Source organism: Pavona decussata, unplaced genomic scaffold (assembly GCF_977016875.1).
Source record: "Pavona decussata unplaced genomic scaffold, jaPavDecu1.1 SCAFFOLD_32, whole genome shotgun sequence".
Classification (NCBI taxonomy): Eukaryota; Metazoa; Cnidaria; class Anthozoa; order Scleractinia; family Agariciidae; genus Pavona; species Pavona decussata.
This window is the reverse complement of record NW_028145455.1, coordinates 371,966-389,374: the sequence shown is the minus strand read 5'-3', so window position 1 is coordinate 389,374 and position 17,409 is coordinate 371,966. Positions and strand designations below refer to the sequence as shown.

Genomic DNA, 17,409 nt, shown 5'->3' with positions numbered 1-17,409 from the left:
CAAACACTATCTCCTTGAACATTTTTATAAACTATTTCTCTTTTATACCTTAATGGCCAAAATTCACTTTTTGTATGATTATATTAAGTTTGACTGTCAGATTTGCATTAACATAATGGATACCATTAAAAAAGCTGCTTTATCTGAACCTGACAAGTGCTGTTAGGTTTGGAAATTTATAGTATCTTCTTATATCACTGTTCCATGCTAAAAAAACAGCTGTGCATACATCAACTGGCCCTTAACAGAACAGCAAGTCTGGCACAATACATTAAACATTAATCAACATTCACCAACTCCACAATACTAACAACAATAATGATGATAATAATAATCATTATCATTACTATTATTGAGGCTTGTATCCTTTAAAAATGATATTTGAATTTGTTTATTTCCTTTGACTTCTGTCAAGATAATTTAAGGTAACATGAGGCACACATTGATTCAGGGAACGGGTCATAACAAGTTTGTTTGAAGAGGACCCACCTTGTTTGGGGTAGGAGGGTTATCTAAGACACCACCTATCTCATAAACATTACTGACAAAATTGTATTGGCTTTAAAATTTGAGTTGATACAGAAATATTCAGCTTGGGAGAGTCAGCATTGCTAGATAAACAAGACAAGTGAGGTTTGAATCTTATTGCCATTTTTACTGCTGGATAAAGGGGTGGCTATGCAATAAAGACACCATCTTTTGAGGTTGAGGATGGGGGTGTAGGCAGACACCACCATCTATTTTGTGGTTTGGTGGGTCCTGTTCGAGTATAGTAGTTTTGACCAGTTCCTTGATTTTGATCTTCAAGGTTCATGCATTACTTAAAGCTCTGGCAACATAATAATATTATGTACAGTAACTGTCTGTTTCCTCACTGTTGCTTACATTCCTTTTCTTTTTCCTTTTTCTTCTTATCTGAGCTCCGTCTTCGTTGTGGTTGTATCAGGGGCATTGCCATTGGTTTAGTCTCAGCACTGGGTAAGGTGCCTGGAGGGCTGGACTCATTGTTATTCTGTGGTTTTCGGTTAAATGTAGGATCTATAAGTTCAGCGATGTTACAGTCAGTTCCATTAGGTAACTCTGTCGTGATGTGGTTTGAAGGTTCAGAACTTGCCACTGTACTACGTCTTTCTAGCACTCGTTGGTGTCTTGTGTGGTGCGGAATGTTATCTCCTTGCTCATAAAGCCTTTCCCAGACCGCTTCTCTGGTATCAGGAGAAAGGGGGGATTGGCCAGGTGGAACATGAGTGGAAGAATATGACGAGCCTGATGATGACCTATGAGAGAGCTGCCTGACGTATTCGTCAGTTCTTTCAAGCGACCGTTCTAGTGATGACAGAGGTGAGTGGTCAGGAGAATCTGACAGTCGATATTCCTGTTGCTGTGGTGGTTCTCTTTCAAGAGATGTGTTTGCTGATGAATGTGAACCATGAGAACTAGCTCTTGATATCCGGGTAACACCCTTGTCTCGTTCAAATGAACCATTCATCTGAGAGCTACCTAATTGCTCACGGCTACTGTATTTGCGGTGAGTGAAGTCATCCCTTTGGTCGTCGTGATGTGGTCTGAATGAGGGCTTGTCTTGGAGAAGGTCAGGAATCTGGTCTCTGTGGACTGCCTCTTCATAAGAAGGGAGTCTCTGATGTGACTGAAAAAGAATCACGACAAGAACTACATTCAGAATGAATTGTGTGCAATGAATAGGAATGCAGTCAAAATCACGCCCAAAACATGCCATCATTTAAATTGTCCCATGCTTGTGACAAGGTGAAGATTACAACTTTTTCTAAACTACATGTAAACCTTAATTTATTCGGTGCTGGGCATTGCTATCACAACTCAGGCCTAAACATACTTCTGTTTAGCCTTAAGAAATCATTTCAAACACCACTTAACTGTTGGTTCAGTTTTAAAGCAAAAGTCATCAGCTTGTTGGGCGAATTTGGGCGATCAAATCAAAACATAAGCATGAAGCAATGTTTCTGACACATAACCAGTCTGTATGCAGACCAAATTACAGTGAATTCAGAGACATTTGGATGCCAACTTGGCCAAATCAGCACTTACATTCCTTGTACACTGGGCTCTTCCATCAAAAGCAAACCCACCTGTATTTCCCCTGTGCTCCCAGAGGTGCTTTCAGCAGGAACTGTCTGTGCTCTTCTCAGCTGTCTTTCTCGTTTGAGCTTCTGTAATCTCACAAGCTCTCTTCTCTGCAACTCCTTGGCAAATTCCTATAAACAGTATTTAGTGCATATATATATTGATATATCTGTACTTTATTCATTTACTAATTCTATTTATTTTTACGGTTGGTGTGATGTCTAATGATTTTACCGACCAAAATAACATGTAAATGTAAATGTAAATGTACAATAATTAGGCACTTAGTAAATTTCATTGTCAAGTTTATAACTTTTAGAGAACTGCATAAACAACTAGAAAAACCTAAACGGCTCCAAAATGTAGTACATACATAGTACATACATGGGTTTTTCAGTTACAAAGTTACATACACAAAGATAAGCAAATAACTAAAGTAGCAAATACACATAAATAATGGCAAAATACAAAAGAAAAAAAAAGGAATACAATAGATTGGATAACCAATTGTAAAAAGTCATAAACTAATCAGAAAAAAGTAGCTTTAGTTGATAATTCGTGCTCTAAAAACTTTCACAGTCTGTACAGCTGTACACTTGATATCAGCATTGAGGTCATTCCAAAGCCTAGGTCCACGGTATGTAAATGACCGCTGACCGGTGGTTTGACAGCATCTTGGAGTGTTCAGGTAAATTTCTCGACGACAACCAGGGACAAGTTTACCAACACATTTAAACATCATTACGGCATCGTTCAAATAAAATGGCAGCCATTTTAGAGATTTGAAGCCTTGTGAAATGCGATCAAACGTTTTGAGGCCAAGTACAGTATGAGCAGCAAAGCTCTGCTCTAACTGGATTTTGAAAGGGATACACAGAGGAATTTCCTACATTTGTAAAAGTAGTAAATAAATAATTGTTAATAATTATTTGTACCCTGTCCTGGTATTCCAAGGCCATTCTTCTGTCATTTGCAGCTTGACGGTCTTGTTCTAACAGCTAACCAAGAACAAAATAAACCAACGTCAGCGATACACAAAAGCACATTCCCTTTGTCAAAAAATTATTGCCTCTACTTTTCACAATGGCAAAAGTATCAGGACCATCTCCTTCAAAGTTTGGAGACTGGTGTCAGCCACCAGTCAGTTTTTCATTGTCATTTGGTTCTAAGAGAAATAGTTAATATGAGAATGATGTATTCTTCAAGAAGTGACACATGGATACTCGCGGAAAAATCTGAGTGCTCCTATCAGGAGTTTTGAAACTAAGACCTTCTGATTACTAGTTCAGATGCTCTACCACTGAGCTGTACAGGAGACATGAACCTAGTTTAATGACCTTAGCTCCCACGAGTCTCCTGTAGCTCTACAGGAGACATGAACCTAGTTTAATGCCCATGGTAGGGCATCCGAACTAGTAATCAGAAGGTCTTACATATGTAGGTTCCACTCCTGATAGGAGCACTTGGATTTTTTCTGAGTGTGCCTGTGTCACTTATTGAAGAATACATCATTCTCATTTATTCACCACACATTTATTCCATTGAAAAATAATTATGCTTTATGTAAAAATTCTAATGAGTTTAATAACGGCCTACCCTGAATAAGTGCCTCATGGAAAAAAAAAAAAAATTCGGTAAAAAACCAAAGCTCCAGATGGGATTTGAACCCAGGAACCTCCACGATCACGGAGGGTCGTGGGTTCAAATCCCATCTGGAGCTCGCATTTTTTTTTTTGGAGTTTCCAATTGATGCAAAAACTTATCATGTTGTTATTTCTACAAAATACTCACTTTGAAAAACATAAATTACAAAGAAATGCAGTGTAAGTATAATAAATATTATACACTGTACGGTATAATTTTGTTGTACACGGGAATGGTACAAGCATGTAGTGTTGAATGGAATTTAGTGTACCTTATTCTCTTCATCCTGTAACTTTCTTGCAAATTCCTAACAAAGAGATACATCAATTAACTTTAAGAATTTACTGAGCCCAGACCTAAAACATTTACCAAGGGACAAACACAAACAACAACTGTACAAAGAATTGTTTAAACTGTTGACTGCCTTACCTCATCCTGTCTTTCCCTGGATCTCTTGTGTGCTTTCTCTCGTACACCTTGATCCTCATTTTCATCAAACAGATCAATTGCCGTCCCATCAGCCAAAATGATCCTGTCACATTCCAAGCGCCCTCCCTCTGGACGGCACGGTAGCTGCACCACAGCTCCCTCTCCCAGGCTGTGACTGTTTTCAGAGCCTCTACTGCTATTGCTTCCTCTTCCTGCAAGTTTCTGATGAGGCCTTGGTTCTTGTGTATTCACTGGACTTTTCTTTGACCCCACCTGAGGGGGCGCTGCAATCAAAGACATGAACCGTCATTACAAACCTGAAGTGTTTAATGCTGTGTTAGCATTAGCCTTAGGGTTCTATAACGGAGCAAAGAATCAGAAACACATTCCCAAATAACCATAGCAAATTGAACACTGTTGTGAGGAAACTGACAGCACAAATCATTTAGAGTCTGTCTGTTAGTCAGTTTCCTGGTTCTTCAAATGTATTAAATAAAAATGTTTTCACTTCAGCATGCAAATCTTTCAAGCGCAAGCAAGTAGCCACCCTTTCACTGTAAACAATTTTTTTTGAACTACCACGCCAGATAAAAATTATATTTTAGCTGAGTCTGGCACTATTCAGTTCAATAATTAATAAAAATCTTCACATCAGAATGAGAGCAATTAAGGCTGATTGTGAGAAATGCTACTGAATTAATTCCACTTTTTTAGGGTTTCAATTACCCGATTTTGTGAGTGTAAGCTTTTAAGATCAATCATGAATATTCTCTACACTACAGTGAGCACTGTCAAAATTTCCACGCATGGTTTGCCTGACATCACAAGATTGTAATTGACTGTCTGAAATAAAAATTGTGAATATTATGGAAACCACTGAAGCATTAAGCACGACAGCTGCAGCAAAATTTTGTTTAGAATATTATAACTGCTTCAGCATTGCGATTTATGGTCATTTGTGACCTATGAGCACTTTTAGAACACCACTTGTGCCTAAGTGGCCCAAAAATCACAAAATGCACTCATATTCATAATTGTTATTATAATTTTTACCCAGTAAGTTGCAGACTCAGTGCAGCCAAGAACACAAGTCAAAATTTAATTGTGACATTTTGATCTCACCTGTTTGAGTCTCAGCCATTTCACGATGATTCACATGATTTTCGCCATTTTGTTTCAACTGTGAAACAGCTTCACTAAGCATCTTGCTCTCTTGTTCTTCCTTTAGTTGTCGTTCTAATCGCCTTTGTCTTGCACGCTCCAATTTTAATGTTTCCTTCTCCTGCAATTGTCTTGCAATTTCCTAAAAAAACCCAAAAATCACGAATTTAATGTCTCCAATCGTAATTGCATTCACCAGCTCTTAAAGTAAGGGTTAAAATGTGTTAATTAAAATATCTAACATTTCATTTCTTTGTCTGAGCTCAAGGACCAAACAAATGTCTGTGTACACATATTGCTCCACAGATCTAACTATAGCTAAATTTAAATTTTGTTGAAGCAATAATGAAAACCAATGCTAAATTAGCACCTACATATCTCGGAAATGCTACAATATTATTTGATCATTACTAATATTCTTGTGGGCATTCCACCGACTAATGTATAGCATTGAGATTGCAATCACCATTTCCTCCGATTCACCTCAAAGGAAGGACCCACTCTGAATAAATCATATACCTCTTAAGGAAAATATTTAGTTCCCTACACATTTTGCTGTCACTTGGTCATGATTAGAGCATCTGAAAGGTGTACAGGAGATCATAGGTTCAACTCAGATTCCTGATGCTCATAACAAACTGATGACATCAATGCGAATGTATGAAAATGAACAAATATGTTAATTATTTTATCACATTATGTGAACTGCAAACAAAATGTAGTTTATTTTGATTCAACTACATTTTTTCCCCTCATTCGTAATACGGCAGTATGTGGTAAGCATGATATATGAGTACTAGGGTGCTTACCATTTACGCAAACCACCTCGATGGAAATTTTCGGCATAAATACAAAATGATTAAGCTTGTCTTAACAGAAGATGGGTAACATGCAAAAGTATGAACATCGGCTGTAAATCCCAAAGGAGTAATAAAAATATATCACTTTGACCAGAAGCCCATAATTTCAGAAGTACTCCAAATGGAATGATGCGTACCATTTGGTTTTCCAACAGGAATATCAGGGTTTTCCATGTAAATGGTAAGCACACCCTAGAGTCCATAATTTTTACCCAACATAATTAAAACACGCTCAACAATAATATTCCTCTTTGTGCCCACCTCATCTTTTGTCTCTGCATCTCTTCTTTTTCTCTCACACTCAATTTCCTGAAGAGAAAGATCAATACATGCATCATGTAATAAAATATGACATGCTTAATAAAAACTTAAGAATTTTGAGGGTCCAAGACATACTTTTCTGTTCATAAATTATATTAATCAAGAAACCTTGTAGCAACTACAATGTATATAGAGGAAATCACACTAAGCAAGAAATTCAGTCATGACAATATCAAATTCCTCGAGAAGCAGCCTGCCCAGGCATGCCTCGTAGAAATACAAGTCGACAAGTTCAAGTTCAAGTCAAGTTTATTCAAAAATTTAGCAAAAAAGAGAGACTGGCCCGCAGGTAGCGAGAGCTAATCTAGGCGGACCAGACTTAACATCAGACAGTCATCCAATTCTAACATCATACAATTCTAAAGTTTTCATGTACTGTCCATGCATTCCCTGGCATGGAACCAAGATCATTGAATCAAAGCTGGTTGCCGGTGAAATCAGCCATCTCCATCAAGCTAAATTCACCTCACTCACTCCCTTCTTTCACTGAACCCGATACACGTGCATACAATGTATGTATCATTCCAAAGGGAAACAAACTGCTGCATCAACTATCTTCTTCAAAGTTTTCATCTACTACACTGTCTAACACATGTACTGAAAATCATGAGCCTCAATAATAGATAATCATATCCTTAGGATATTTGTTGCCAAAAACTATACAGTATATAGAGCTAGCAGCTCGAACATAGAATCTACAAATTCGGTTCTAAATAAGTTTTCAGTCTACAGTCACTGAGATCATAGTTTCATAAACAACTAGCAATTAAAAATAGATGTATCAGCTTCAAATTTGTCAAAATGCAGATAAGGCTGAAAAGACATCATCACGTGGAGGCACTCGATCTGAAGCAGTTAGCGCAGTTTTTATCGTGAAGTTGGAATAAAGTGGTAGTTTTTTTTGCTCATTCTGTACAAATTGCTAATTAAAAATACTTACCTCATTTTGCAGTTTTTGTTGAAGATCTCTGGCAAGCCATTGTTCTGTTTGTTCCCTGAGGTGAAGAATAAAAAGATTCAACAGCATTAGTCATGCAATCTTAGCTTGTCGTTTTATGCTACTTTATCCACAACAAACAGCAAATTTAAAAACCGCCAATTTGCATCACGGCTTCAAGAATGAAGACTAAACGAATTATAATTATTATAATAATTTCCCTCACCATCTGGGATTTGGTCTACAAAAACACACAAGAGATTTCATTTTCACTTCATGTACACGTGCGTGTGATCAAATAAACGACTGATGAACTTCCTGGCATGCACGGTATTTCAGTTTTTTCCTTGGCGGAATTCCGTTATATTGCATTTTCTTAGATTGCGTGATTCTACTCAGGAATGTTAGACACTTTATTTTTAGCAATCCTTTTGTTGCATATTTTAATACATATGTACTTAGATTTCTATAACATAAAAACCATCCAAACCAATGCTTGAAATAATTTAACTTACAAATTAAACTTTCTAGTAACTCTCCTCAATAATCAGTAGCCTTTATTTATAAAATTGAAGTGTAAAGTAGCACTTCTTAAAGAATGAGATCATATCAGTACAAAAAAAAAAATAATGTTTATTCATAGACACATACACCAACACACTAAAGCAATGCCTTCCATTTAAAAACAAAATGACTACATGTAATTAGATTTTCCATATTTGACAATAAAATAAAACTTTGTATTAATTTTCTTGTAGTATTATAAACTATTTTGTTCCATACATGTACATTGTATCTTTGGTGTGATGAACAAATTTTAAGAATAGAACTGCAGTGGCTCATTAATAACAATTACATGTAAGTGCACATATCACAATCATATTTGAAGTTGCCAAGTCTAATATCTTTTGTTTGTGAAACACAAAGTCCAATATGTAGCCCTTTCGCTGTCAGTATCAAATATCATTTATCACCTGCTCAAATTCACAAGCAGCGTGGAAATAAGAGCATTGAATTAGATGAACATGTTCTTCAGTGCACATTAATTAAAAAATATTTCCACTGATATAAAGACAGATATCTGATCTGAAGATACATGTACATGTAGAGCAAATCCCTGCTCACTTGACATTGAAATCGAACTTGGTTGATCATTTGTCAGCCAGCCAGTATTACCATAGTATTATATATATTCTCAATTAAATGTCCCAAGTTGCAGTTTAACACACAAAATTCATGCAAGGTGCAAAAACTTAACGATCATACGTTTAAAACCTTGTTGCATTAAGCTCTCCAAGTGAAGAATTTTGTGATTCTAATGATAGGGTGTGATGCAAAGACTGCACTAGAGATTTTGCTAAAAGTACATGTAAGCTATTCAAAGTTAAAAGCAGGTGTAATTCAAGCCATAGAACTTTCCACTCCACTGTCACACATTTAGGAACAACTATAAACTGTGGCTTATGGACATTCCTAATAACCAACAAATAAATATAGGGTGTAGGCATGAGAGGAGCAAAATAATGAATTTCTTGCCTTAAAATGGACATTGCTCCAAATAAGCCCTCTTTTGACAGAGAAACTGGTTGTCATGAAAAACTTACAGTAGCTTTTGTCTGTATGTCGCTTGCATTTTCTAGAAAAGTAATAAGCTATTTCCTATTTATTTAGCATTTTGCTTTACAAATAAATGTGACATGATCATGACAATCAGTCTCTGTGCCAACATGGGGTTTATTTGGAACAATTTCAATTTTTTTTAATGCAAAAAAAAAAAAAAAAAAAAAAAAATCTATATACCTCTCTGGTCTAAAACCCTTTAAATGTACATTTTGTTATGGCTCAAAATGCTTCCAAAGAACATTTCAAACAATTTTTTTTTACAGATAATAAATTTATTTTTAATGACCATGTAGTTATATCATTATTTTGTTTCATGTCATTGTGAATTTCTGTTTTAACCAGTTCTCATATTAATTTTGTAGATATAATTTTAACTTGGCTTATATGAAGTAGGAATAACATTCACTCTGACTCATAAATTAAGTTGACATTTAAACATCAAACACCACAATTTAAAAGATTTTTTGCTTAAAAGCATAACATGCTCACTGTGCAAGGAACAGTCATTTTTTTCATGTGACAGTCACCTCTTTTCCATGTGATGGTCTTAAGATTGAAGTTGAAAGAATTTGCTGATGACTTCTGAATCTCCATTATACTTATTATTATTATTTTTTTACAGCTGTTATTTGTTATTTTTTGTCTTCGAACAAGACACATCAGATAATTTATTCACCTTCACTTGAGTTTCTTGGCAAGCAGTAAAGTGCACTGAAAGCATTGCACAGAGTCTTGGAAATAAAAGTGTAAGCCTCTTTAGCAAAATAGCATACACAGAACATTATGTTGCAAAGCGAGCCAGTTTTATGCAATCCAATTGTTTCCCATTTTTGACCCTAAGGCATGAATTTGATTTACAACAGCTAAGTCATAATTATGACTTTTTACTAGTTTTTTCTACTACTTTTTTTTTTACGAAAAGAAACTAGGACAAAAGAGAATCCATCATGCTTGGTTGATTTCCATTGTTTCTGTTCAAACAGAACAAAGGAAATCATCCAGGATTCACTTGCGTGAGTTGCTTCTGTCAGTTTGCTCCAGTTTTATGGAAAAAGTTAAAAGCTCACTCATATAAACTTGAAAATACATTAATTTATGTCGTTAGGTGACAATCCATTTAAAAGTTAATGAAAGACTACAATTTGCAGTTATGGCCTCTGACTTGAGATCTGTAGGTCTCAGGTTCAAGTCCCGCTCTGACTGCTTGCTGGAGTTGTTTCTTTAATCTTAGTACATGTAGCCATGAGTTCAACTCCGCGGCATTGTTTGTAAAATAACCAGCTGGTCTGCCTCCTACCAGTTTGAATTTTTAAACATGTTACAGTTGTATGTTCAATTTGAATTAGAATTATTTTTTGTGAAGTTTAATGCTCGGCCCACTAGCATCTTGTGCTATCAATACTCACCGAGGGCAAATACAGTGTACAAGTTATTATTATTATTATTTGATCATCCTCATCATCGTCTTCTTTATTTAAATAAAAATATGCCCTTTGTTCCACTGAGCCTTGAATTATTAACTAAAGTTAATTAGTTTTGGGGGGGAAACATTTTAGGCATTGTATACAGTTTAATATACACTGAATAATACAGAGCAACAAAAGCATAACTTACATGTTGTGCACCTCGCCATCAGGAAGGAGTCGAGCATTTTTTACTTCTTCCAAATACGTTACTTTGGCAGCTTTAACATCCTCACGGACAGTTTTCCTTTCACTGCGATTTCTGATGTAGTGATTGCCAACTTAAGGAAAAAGATGAGACGGATATTTGAATTTGAATATCACAGAACAATTTTTTGACCCAGAACTGTCATTTATTGAAAGAAGGGAAGGGGAAATAAAAATTAATCAAGGAGAATTTTTAAAATTCCCTAAGTTGTGTTTTCAATGCCTTGTCTCAGCATGTGTAGCTGAGGCTCAGCTTTATTGGTGTTAGAAGGCATGAGATGAGGGTAAGTGGGACCCTAGTGTAAAGAACAGGAACTGAAATAGAAACCTAGAGGAGAAGATTACAGGACGTGAGTAAAATAGGAGAGAAATGTGCATAACTGCATCATACTGTACTTTGAAAACTAAGGCAAACGTTTAATAATTATGTGTGCAAGCACAAAGTTCTCCAAGGCATACAAGTCATACAAGTGCAAAAACTTGAAACTTAATGCTAAAAGAAAATAAGACATCTGATTTTATAATTACATTCTTCTTCCTGCAGTTGATGTGCCAAGGCTCCATCTTCACGCGTCATAAAATCTTGGCAAACTGAAAACAAAAACACTTGAAATTAAATCTTATACCGCACACTGTAATTTCCATCCCCCACCCAGAGATCCTCTGTGGTGGTTTACTCTGTTCATTTATGTTATGAATAAATTCTGTCAGTTTCACAGGTAATGCGGAAGCAACAAAAAAAAAAAAGAAAAAGAAAAAGAATCTATTTGAGTCCATACACTTGATTGAGCAGTAATTGGGCAGTGTGAGTATCCAAAATTAGACAACTTTTACTGGACACACACGCAATCACACATCAATATTATTAGCAAACATACATGCTAAAACAATCAGAATTGAGTGTTGTGTTATGTACATGTAGATATGACTAGAAGCTCACAGAACTGCCTTAATTGCAAGAATCGGTTTCTTGATTTGCCACATTCATAATTAGGGGGTGTTTACATGTGAAAACTCGCCCCGGTGCGAGTTTGATACTGGTACGGGTATGACATTGTGATTTCATACCTGTGTTTACATGAATGGACACTTCATGTTGACAAATGTGATTGTGACGCCCAAGTGACGCCATATTAGATTGGATGTTGAAGAATGCGCATGTGCTACCTTTCCAGATTCCCAGGAGAGTGATTTCATGCTGGAGCGAACAGCCCTACTGCATTTACATGACATCGGAATGAGTTTTCGTACCGGAATGAAAATCTTGCCCCGGTACAGTTACCGGGGTGAACTCACGCCAGTATGACTCGCTCTGGTATGAGATTTTGTGCTTGCATCATGTAAACGAACAAAGAGCCACAAGAGGGAACTGGAGTGAACTCGTACCGGAATGAAAGTCGGGCCAGTATCATGTAAACACCCCCTAAGAAACCGAGCACCATCTAACACTGGGAACTCATCATATGAATCCAGTAAAGGACAAGTCTTCCATCTCAAATTTAACTGTTCATTTGCCCATCTAATAGTGACAACACAAAAATCAGACAGAAAACTTGCCTGAGATGGAAGAGTCTTAAATTCACACATTTAGATGAGAAAGTCAGGATGGGTTTTTTTGTTGAGACTGAAACTAGAAATTAAAAATGATAATAGTGCTTCTGTCACTGACAGGGAAGCCATATTTTTTTACGGTAACATGGCCTTATACAACCTCATCCCACAACTCCAGCCATTTACACGTCCCATTTTTATTGTCTTCTATTTACAATAAGTTTGGTAGCAATTTTCACTATGGCCATCCTTTGAACAAACAAAGAGTCTGTCTGAGATGAGTTTCCTGATCTCCTAACAGTAGCTTGCGAGTAAACTCTCTATTTGGTCAGCCACAAGAGGATACAGCGCGAGTGGGGAGCAAAATGAGATGCAAGAGGATTGGGGTGGGGGCAGGAGAAGGCCCCAGCCCCCAATTCTCTTGCGTTTCATGCTTGGCAAAGTTTGCACAATTTTCTCAACCGCTGGGAACCCAAACCAAAACTAATCCTGTCTTGTTCACACTTGATGCCAGTTACATGTACATTTGCTTCAAAATATGATGGTTCATTGTGTTGTTTACATCTGTTGTGATTGACTGGTGCAATTATTTTAGTTTTTTTCTTTAGACTCAATCATAAACTGTTCTACATGTATACTCTGTAAATTCAGCAGTTGCAAGCTCCATGTACTAGAGTCAACACTCTTGGTAAATACAGCCAAACTAGAACTCCTGCCCAAATCTGCTCTTATTGAAGTGTGCAGAAGAATAATTTTAGGATTTAATAAAATTATTATGTAGGTCTCTTAATGACATTTTAATCAAGAGCAGTTAAAACCTTTGTTTTGTTTCTTTTTCTCCTTAACATACAGTTTTTTTTATTTATTTATTTATTTATTTATTTATTCACCACGACATACAAACATAGAAAGTTACAATGAATAATAGACTAGGATTGTACATAAGTTTAGAGTAAATAATAATAGTAGAAGAAGAAGTAAGAAGTGGCGAGGAGACCTCAAGAAACCCCCGGGCTTATACTGAGAGGTCTCCTCGGAGATATGTTAGGACTTTAAGACCAGTAAAGACATTGTATTGAGATTTTTTAACATACGGTGGTAAGACTATAAAGACATAACAGAGTCGGACGTTTCATGCAATTAACTGACGAAATCAAGAAGCTTTCATTTGAAGGTGGATAGACTAGGGGAAGACGTAATTGATAATGGCAAAGCATTCCATATTTTTGGCCCTCTATAGAGTATAGTAAATTGCTTGATATTAGTTCGGCAGGTGTGAGGTTGAAAATGAGCTGAGGTTCTAGTATCATAATTATGAATTTGACCACCAGTTGGAAATAAATTTAAAAAGGGCAAAGGCAGCAAACGTTGGTGATAGGAAAACATAAATTTTGCAATAAAAAGGAAATTCACTTTAAAAATATCTAGGATATTCAATTGTGCAAATAAAGGTGCAGAAGGTGCAAGGTGATTGGAATTTGTCATAGCTCGCAAAAAGGGTAATTATTAGCTTTAAGGCAATGAGAATTGAAGAACTGATCACTTAAAAAGTCACACCTTAGGCAGTCAGTACAAAAACGAAAGGGATGCAGATCGCACTAAAATGTTTACGTATTGATATGAGGACTTAAGGAGTCTATGTAAATAATGGATATTTAACATTAATGCAATTGATACAATATTAACTTTCCCTAATACTAATGGTGATGTATACAGGAAAACTGCAACACTGTAAAAGTACTTGCAATATTAACTTGGTTCTTGGTGCAACTCAGATGGAGTTTATAGTTTCGTAGAAGATTTAAATGAGATTATCTGCATAAACAGGCCAACAGATATACAAGATCAGATATGCTAAAGGGTACACTGTTTGCATTATATCTGCCACTGTCATTCAAAGCCAGCAAACTCTGTTTACCTTATAGTAGTACAAGATCACTTACCATACCCTTCCCACTCACAAACCACTACAGCAATACAAGAGCTCTTCAATATCACATTACTGTCACTCATTGTAAACATTTGATTAGAGCAACACACAGGAACATCACGTTATCCTTCGTGTTGTAGCTGTCTCAACTGTTCAACAAAAACTCAAGCTGACAAAAAAACCTTTGTGTCTAAGACAATGCAAGCTTCTACAATGCCATTTTGTTTTGTAGAGTCCAGAGTATTGTTTTCATTTTTACAACTCCAGTTTTACAATGTGTTAATGATTAATTAAAAGTAAACATCAAAAAGAATAATCCTTGTATCTTTAGAGATCAGCTGTGAACAGAGATTTAGCAAAAAGGAAGTAATGAGAGGTGTAATTTCATATCATGTTTTTAGAAAGGCTTCTAAAATGTTTTAAAAACTTGCTCAATCACTCAGTAAGTATTTTCTTTGTTCTCATCACAGGTTGGTCCAGACCTCATACTGAGATCACATTTGCAACTAAAATCTGGAATCTAATTTTCTCACGGTTTTCAGATGACCTCAAAAGAATAAAAGAACAATTGTGGTATAGACAGATAATAAATTATTGTTGTTGCAAGCCAGTAAAATATTTTTATGTTATAAATTTACTTAATTAAAAAGCTGTGATCTAGAACATAAAATTAAATATTTTGCTATTTGAGGTAAATAAAAAATTTGAATCAAACATTTGTTTACATTTTAGTTAGATTTGACAGTAAATTGTAACCATCAAATTTGTAACTCTTTACCCTACTAATTTAGTGCATAAGTATAAAAGTTTATAGTAATTACTAGCTACATAACAATTGAAATGAAATTAGGCTTTCAAAATTATGATAAATTAGTTTTTTTCAATAAGACATTTTTCTGGGCTTTAAATGTCGCATTATATTGTATGGCTCAGCTAAGAACTTAATTATCACAAGGATTCTACTAACACATGCTTCTGTCTTAACTCATAGAACTTCTTACCGAGCGTTCTTTAACAAACTTCGTTGTTATCATCAGGGGATAAAATTGTACCACATTTAATAACTATACCGAAAGCAGAAACTTCAGAAAATATCAATTCAGATACACTATTCTTTGGACATAAGAATTAATCATTGTACTGTACCAGCTTAACCATTTATAGGAGAAGATTTTACACGAAAACATAAGCTGATAAAATTTTCTCACTTTCCAAGAAGGATAAGCTTAAGCTTAACCTTAGACAGGAAGATTAGTTCTTTCTTGAAACGTTTTACTTTCTAAATTCCTGGCGAAACTGAAGCCTGCTTGCCTAGCTTCTGTGAGTTCAGCCATAATCCAGATGTAATTTGTAAAACAAAGGGGATTAACCAGCGAGCGAGGAGGCGATGAAATTTTTGTTCACGGTGGGCGACACAAAATGGCGACCATGCACAACTGACATTCGAGATCACTTCTGCTCGCTTCTTACGTAAAAACACATTTTTATCAATTTCCAAGGTGGGGCACACCTCTAGCGTCTGAGAGCTACTCGAGCAAAGTTTATTTCAATCACCGTTTCGCGGTGTAAGATTTTTAGAAACCAGAAAATACTGGAAAGTTCAAACGGGCCGCTGTCGTACCACAACTGTGCTTTTATACTCTACCGCCCCTCAACTGTCGAAACATTCATTTTAATGAAGTCATACCAGCGACAGCAGGTAAAGTTTGCCAACAAAGAAACCACGAGCAACAACCCGTCATGTAGAATATGCCGATTTGACAGAATTAATAACGGGAGATCATGAAACCTGTGAAAGTTTTACGTGCGGAGGGAAGGCAAGCTTTCGACTTCGAAAATGTTTCCTCTCACTTCAGATAACTGGAGTGAGGCTTCAAAACAGGACTAACATCTTCAGTTGGTCAATTTATATAGACATCTTCAGCGAGATTCTTCAGTTCCTATACTCTTTCTTTAACTTTGTAATGAAAACGAAAATTACAGCTACAGTAACGAGCCTGAACAAGGTAGGCCCAACGATCAACCAAAGTCACGCGGAGTATTCAAGATTTCTAGTCACGATTTCGTTAATTGTTACTGCAAATTCTTACCTTGGCGCACAGAAGGCCTCGCAGACTCGTCTATTTCAGCCATGTTTCTTCAAACAAGTTCAAACTGCCGGATAAATTGGATCAAATTTAGACCATTTCGATCAATATCAATCAGTTTTTTTCGTAGCCGTTTCCTGTTGTTATCCGGGACCTTGCGAAGGTCAGTTAATAAAGGGTTTTGATTGGTCGAAATAACAATGCTTATTCACTTCGGAGTCGGCGGCTTCGCAATGGCGGAAATGCAAACACGATAAATTTTCTCAGATAAACAGCGCAAAAGAAAATAAATAATGTCTCTGATACTTCTTTTAATTGCTATAATGCACGTGCTAAATGATTTAATTTCCAGGTACCGGCGTTAATTGAGCGATCGACACTATATTTTGGTGATTAAGTGTATATGTTAAAAACCGTTATACCTTAAACGGAATGTAAGAGAAAGAACTGGGCGAATTTATCGTTCCTAATACGAGAAAAAATTCTATTTGAACCAAGGTAGCTGTGTTATGTCCAGTTCGTAGGCTGGTAGGAATTTACAGGGAAGGAAGACGTTAATCCCGCTTGAAAGGACAACCGGAAGTGCGCGGAAGCCATTTCACTTCATCTCCGCTTGTTCTTTGTTTTCCCAAGTCAATCTTAATTAAAAACGTGAAAGATCGCTTTTTAAAAAACTTATTCATTCCCAAGGGAAAAGTATTAACTCTGGATGGGAGCCATTCGTATGAAAACTCATAAAATAAGCCAAGAGTCAATTTTACTTTAACGGAAAAACAACCGGAAGTGAGGGGAGACAAAGAAGCGACAAAGTCATTAAAGTATGACGTACTCACACTTGTTTCCCAAAAACGATGAGAACTTGTTTAAGTTTTTACGGAAATAAGGAGAAATAAAACAGCTATTTCAACTGTTTACTTAAGGTTCAATATAAGAGAAATTCAATTTGCAGATTTTTACCACAATAGCGGAGGTATTTTTCAAACAGTCAAGGTCAAGCACGGGCGCATGACATACGGGATGGGTGGTGTGAGGTCAGGTGCCCGGATGAGGGAGATGGTGTGGGTGAGAGGTATCAAGTGTAACCGGAAACCTA

At 36.3% G+C, this 17,409-nt stretch overlaps 1 protein-coding gene across 2 annotated transcripts; it reads right to left on the bottom strand.

Annotated features, from left to right (window-relative positions):
• Window positions 1-732: 732 nt before the first annotated feature.
• Window positions 733-16,465, bottom strand: LOC146484478 (uncharacterized). 2 transcript variants are annotated; one of them, XM_085104555.1, is made up of 11 exons: window positions 16,320-16,465; window positions 11,277-11,339; window positions 10,693-10,822; window positions 7,459-7,513; window positions 6,459-6,506; window positions 5,299-5,479; window positions 4,177-4,460; window positions 4,019-4,054; window positions 3,039-3,101; window positions 2,109-2,234; window positions 733-1,648 (listed from the first exon to the last, which is right to left on the bottom strand). In XM_085104555.1, the coding sequence occupies exons 1-11, from the start codon at window positions 16,360-16,362 to the stop codon at window positions 872-874; spliced, it is 1,806 nt and encodes a 601-aa protein (XP_084960681.1). In that variant the 5' UTR covers window positions 16,363-16,465; the 3' UTR covers window positions 733-871. The 2 variants fall into 2 exon arrangements, with proteins under 2 accessions (XP_084960681.1, XP_084960682.1); XM_085104556.1 differs by lacking the exons at window positions 10,693-10,822; window positions 11,277-11,339; window positions 16,320-16,465 and adding an exon at window positions 7,682-7,774.
• Window positions 16,466-17,409: the final 944 nt, after the last annotated feature.

Coding starts and splice junctions, on each gene's coding strand:
- LOC146484478 (XM_085104555.1), bottom strand. CDS start 16,362: ATGGCTGAAATAGACGAGTCTGCGAGGCCTTCTGTGCGCCAAG. Junction 6,507..7,458: donor AACAAAAACTGCAAAATGAG/GTAAGTATTTTT, acceptor CTTTCTCTTCAG/GAAATTGAGTGTGAGAGAAA. Junction 1,649..2,108: donor GGAGCACAGGGGAAATACAG/GTGGGTTTGCTT, acceptor ATTCTTTTTCAG/TCACATCAGAGACTCCCTTC.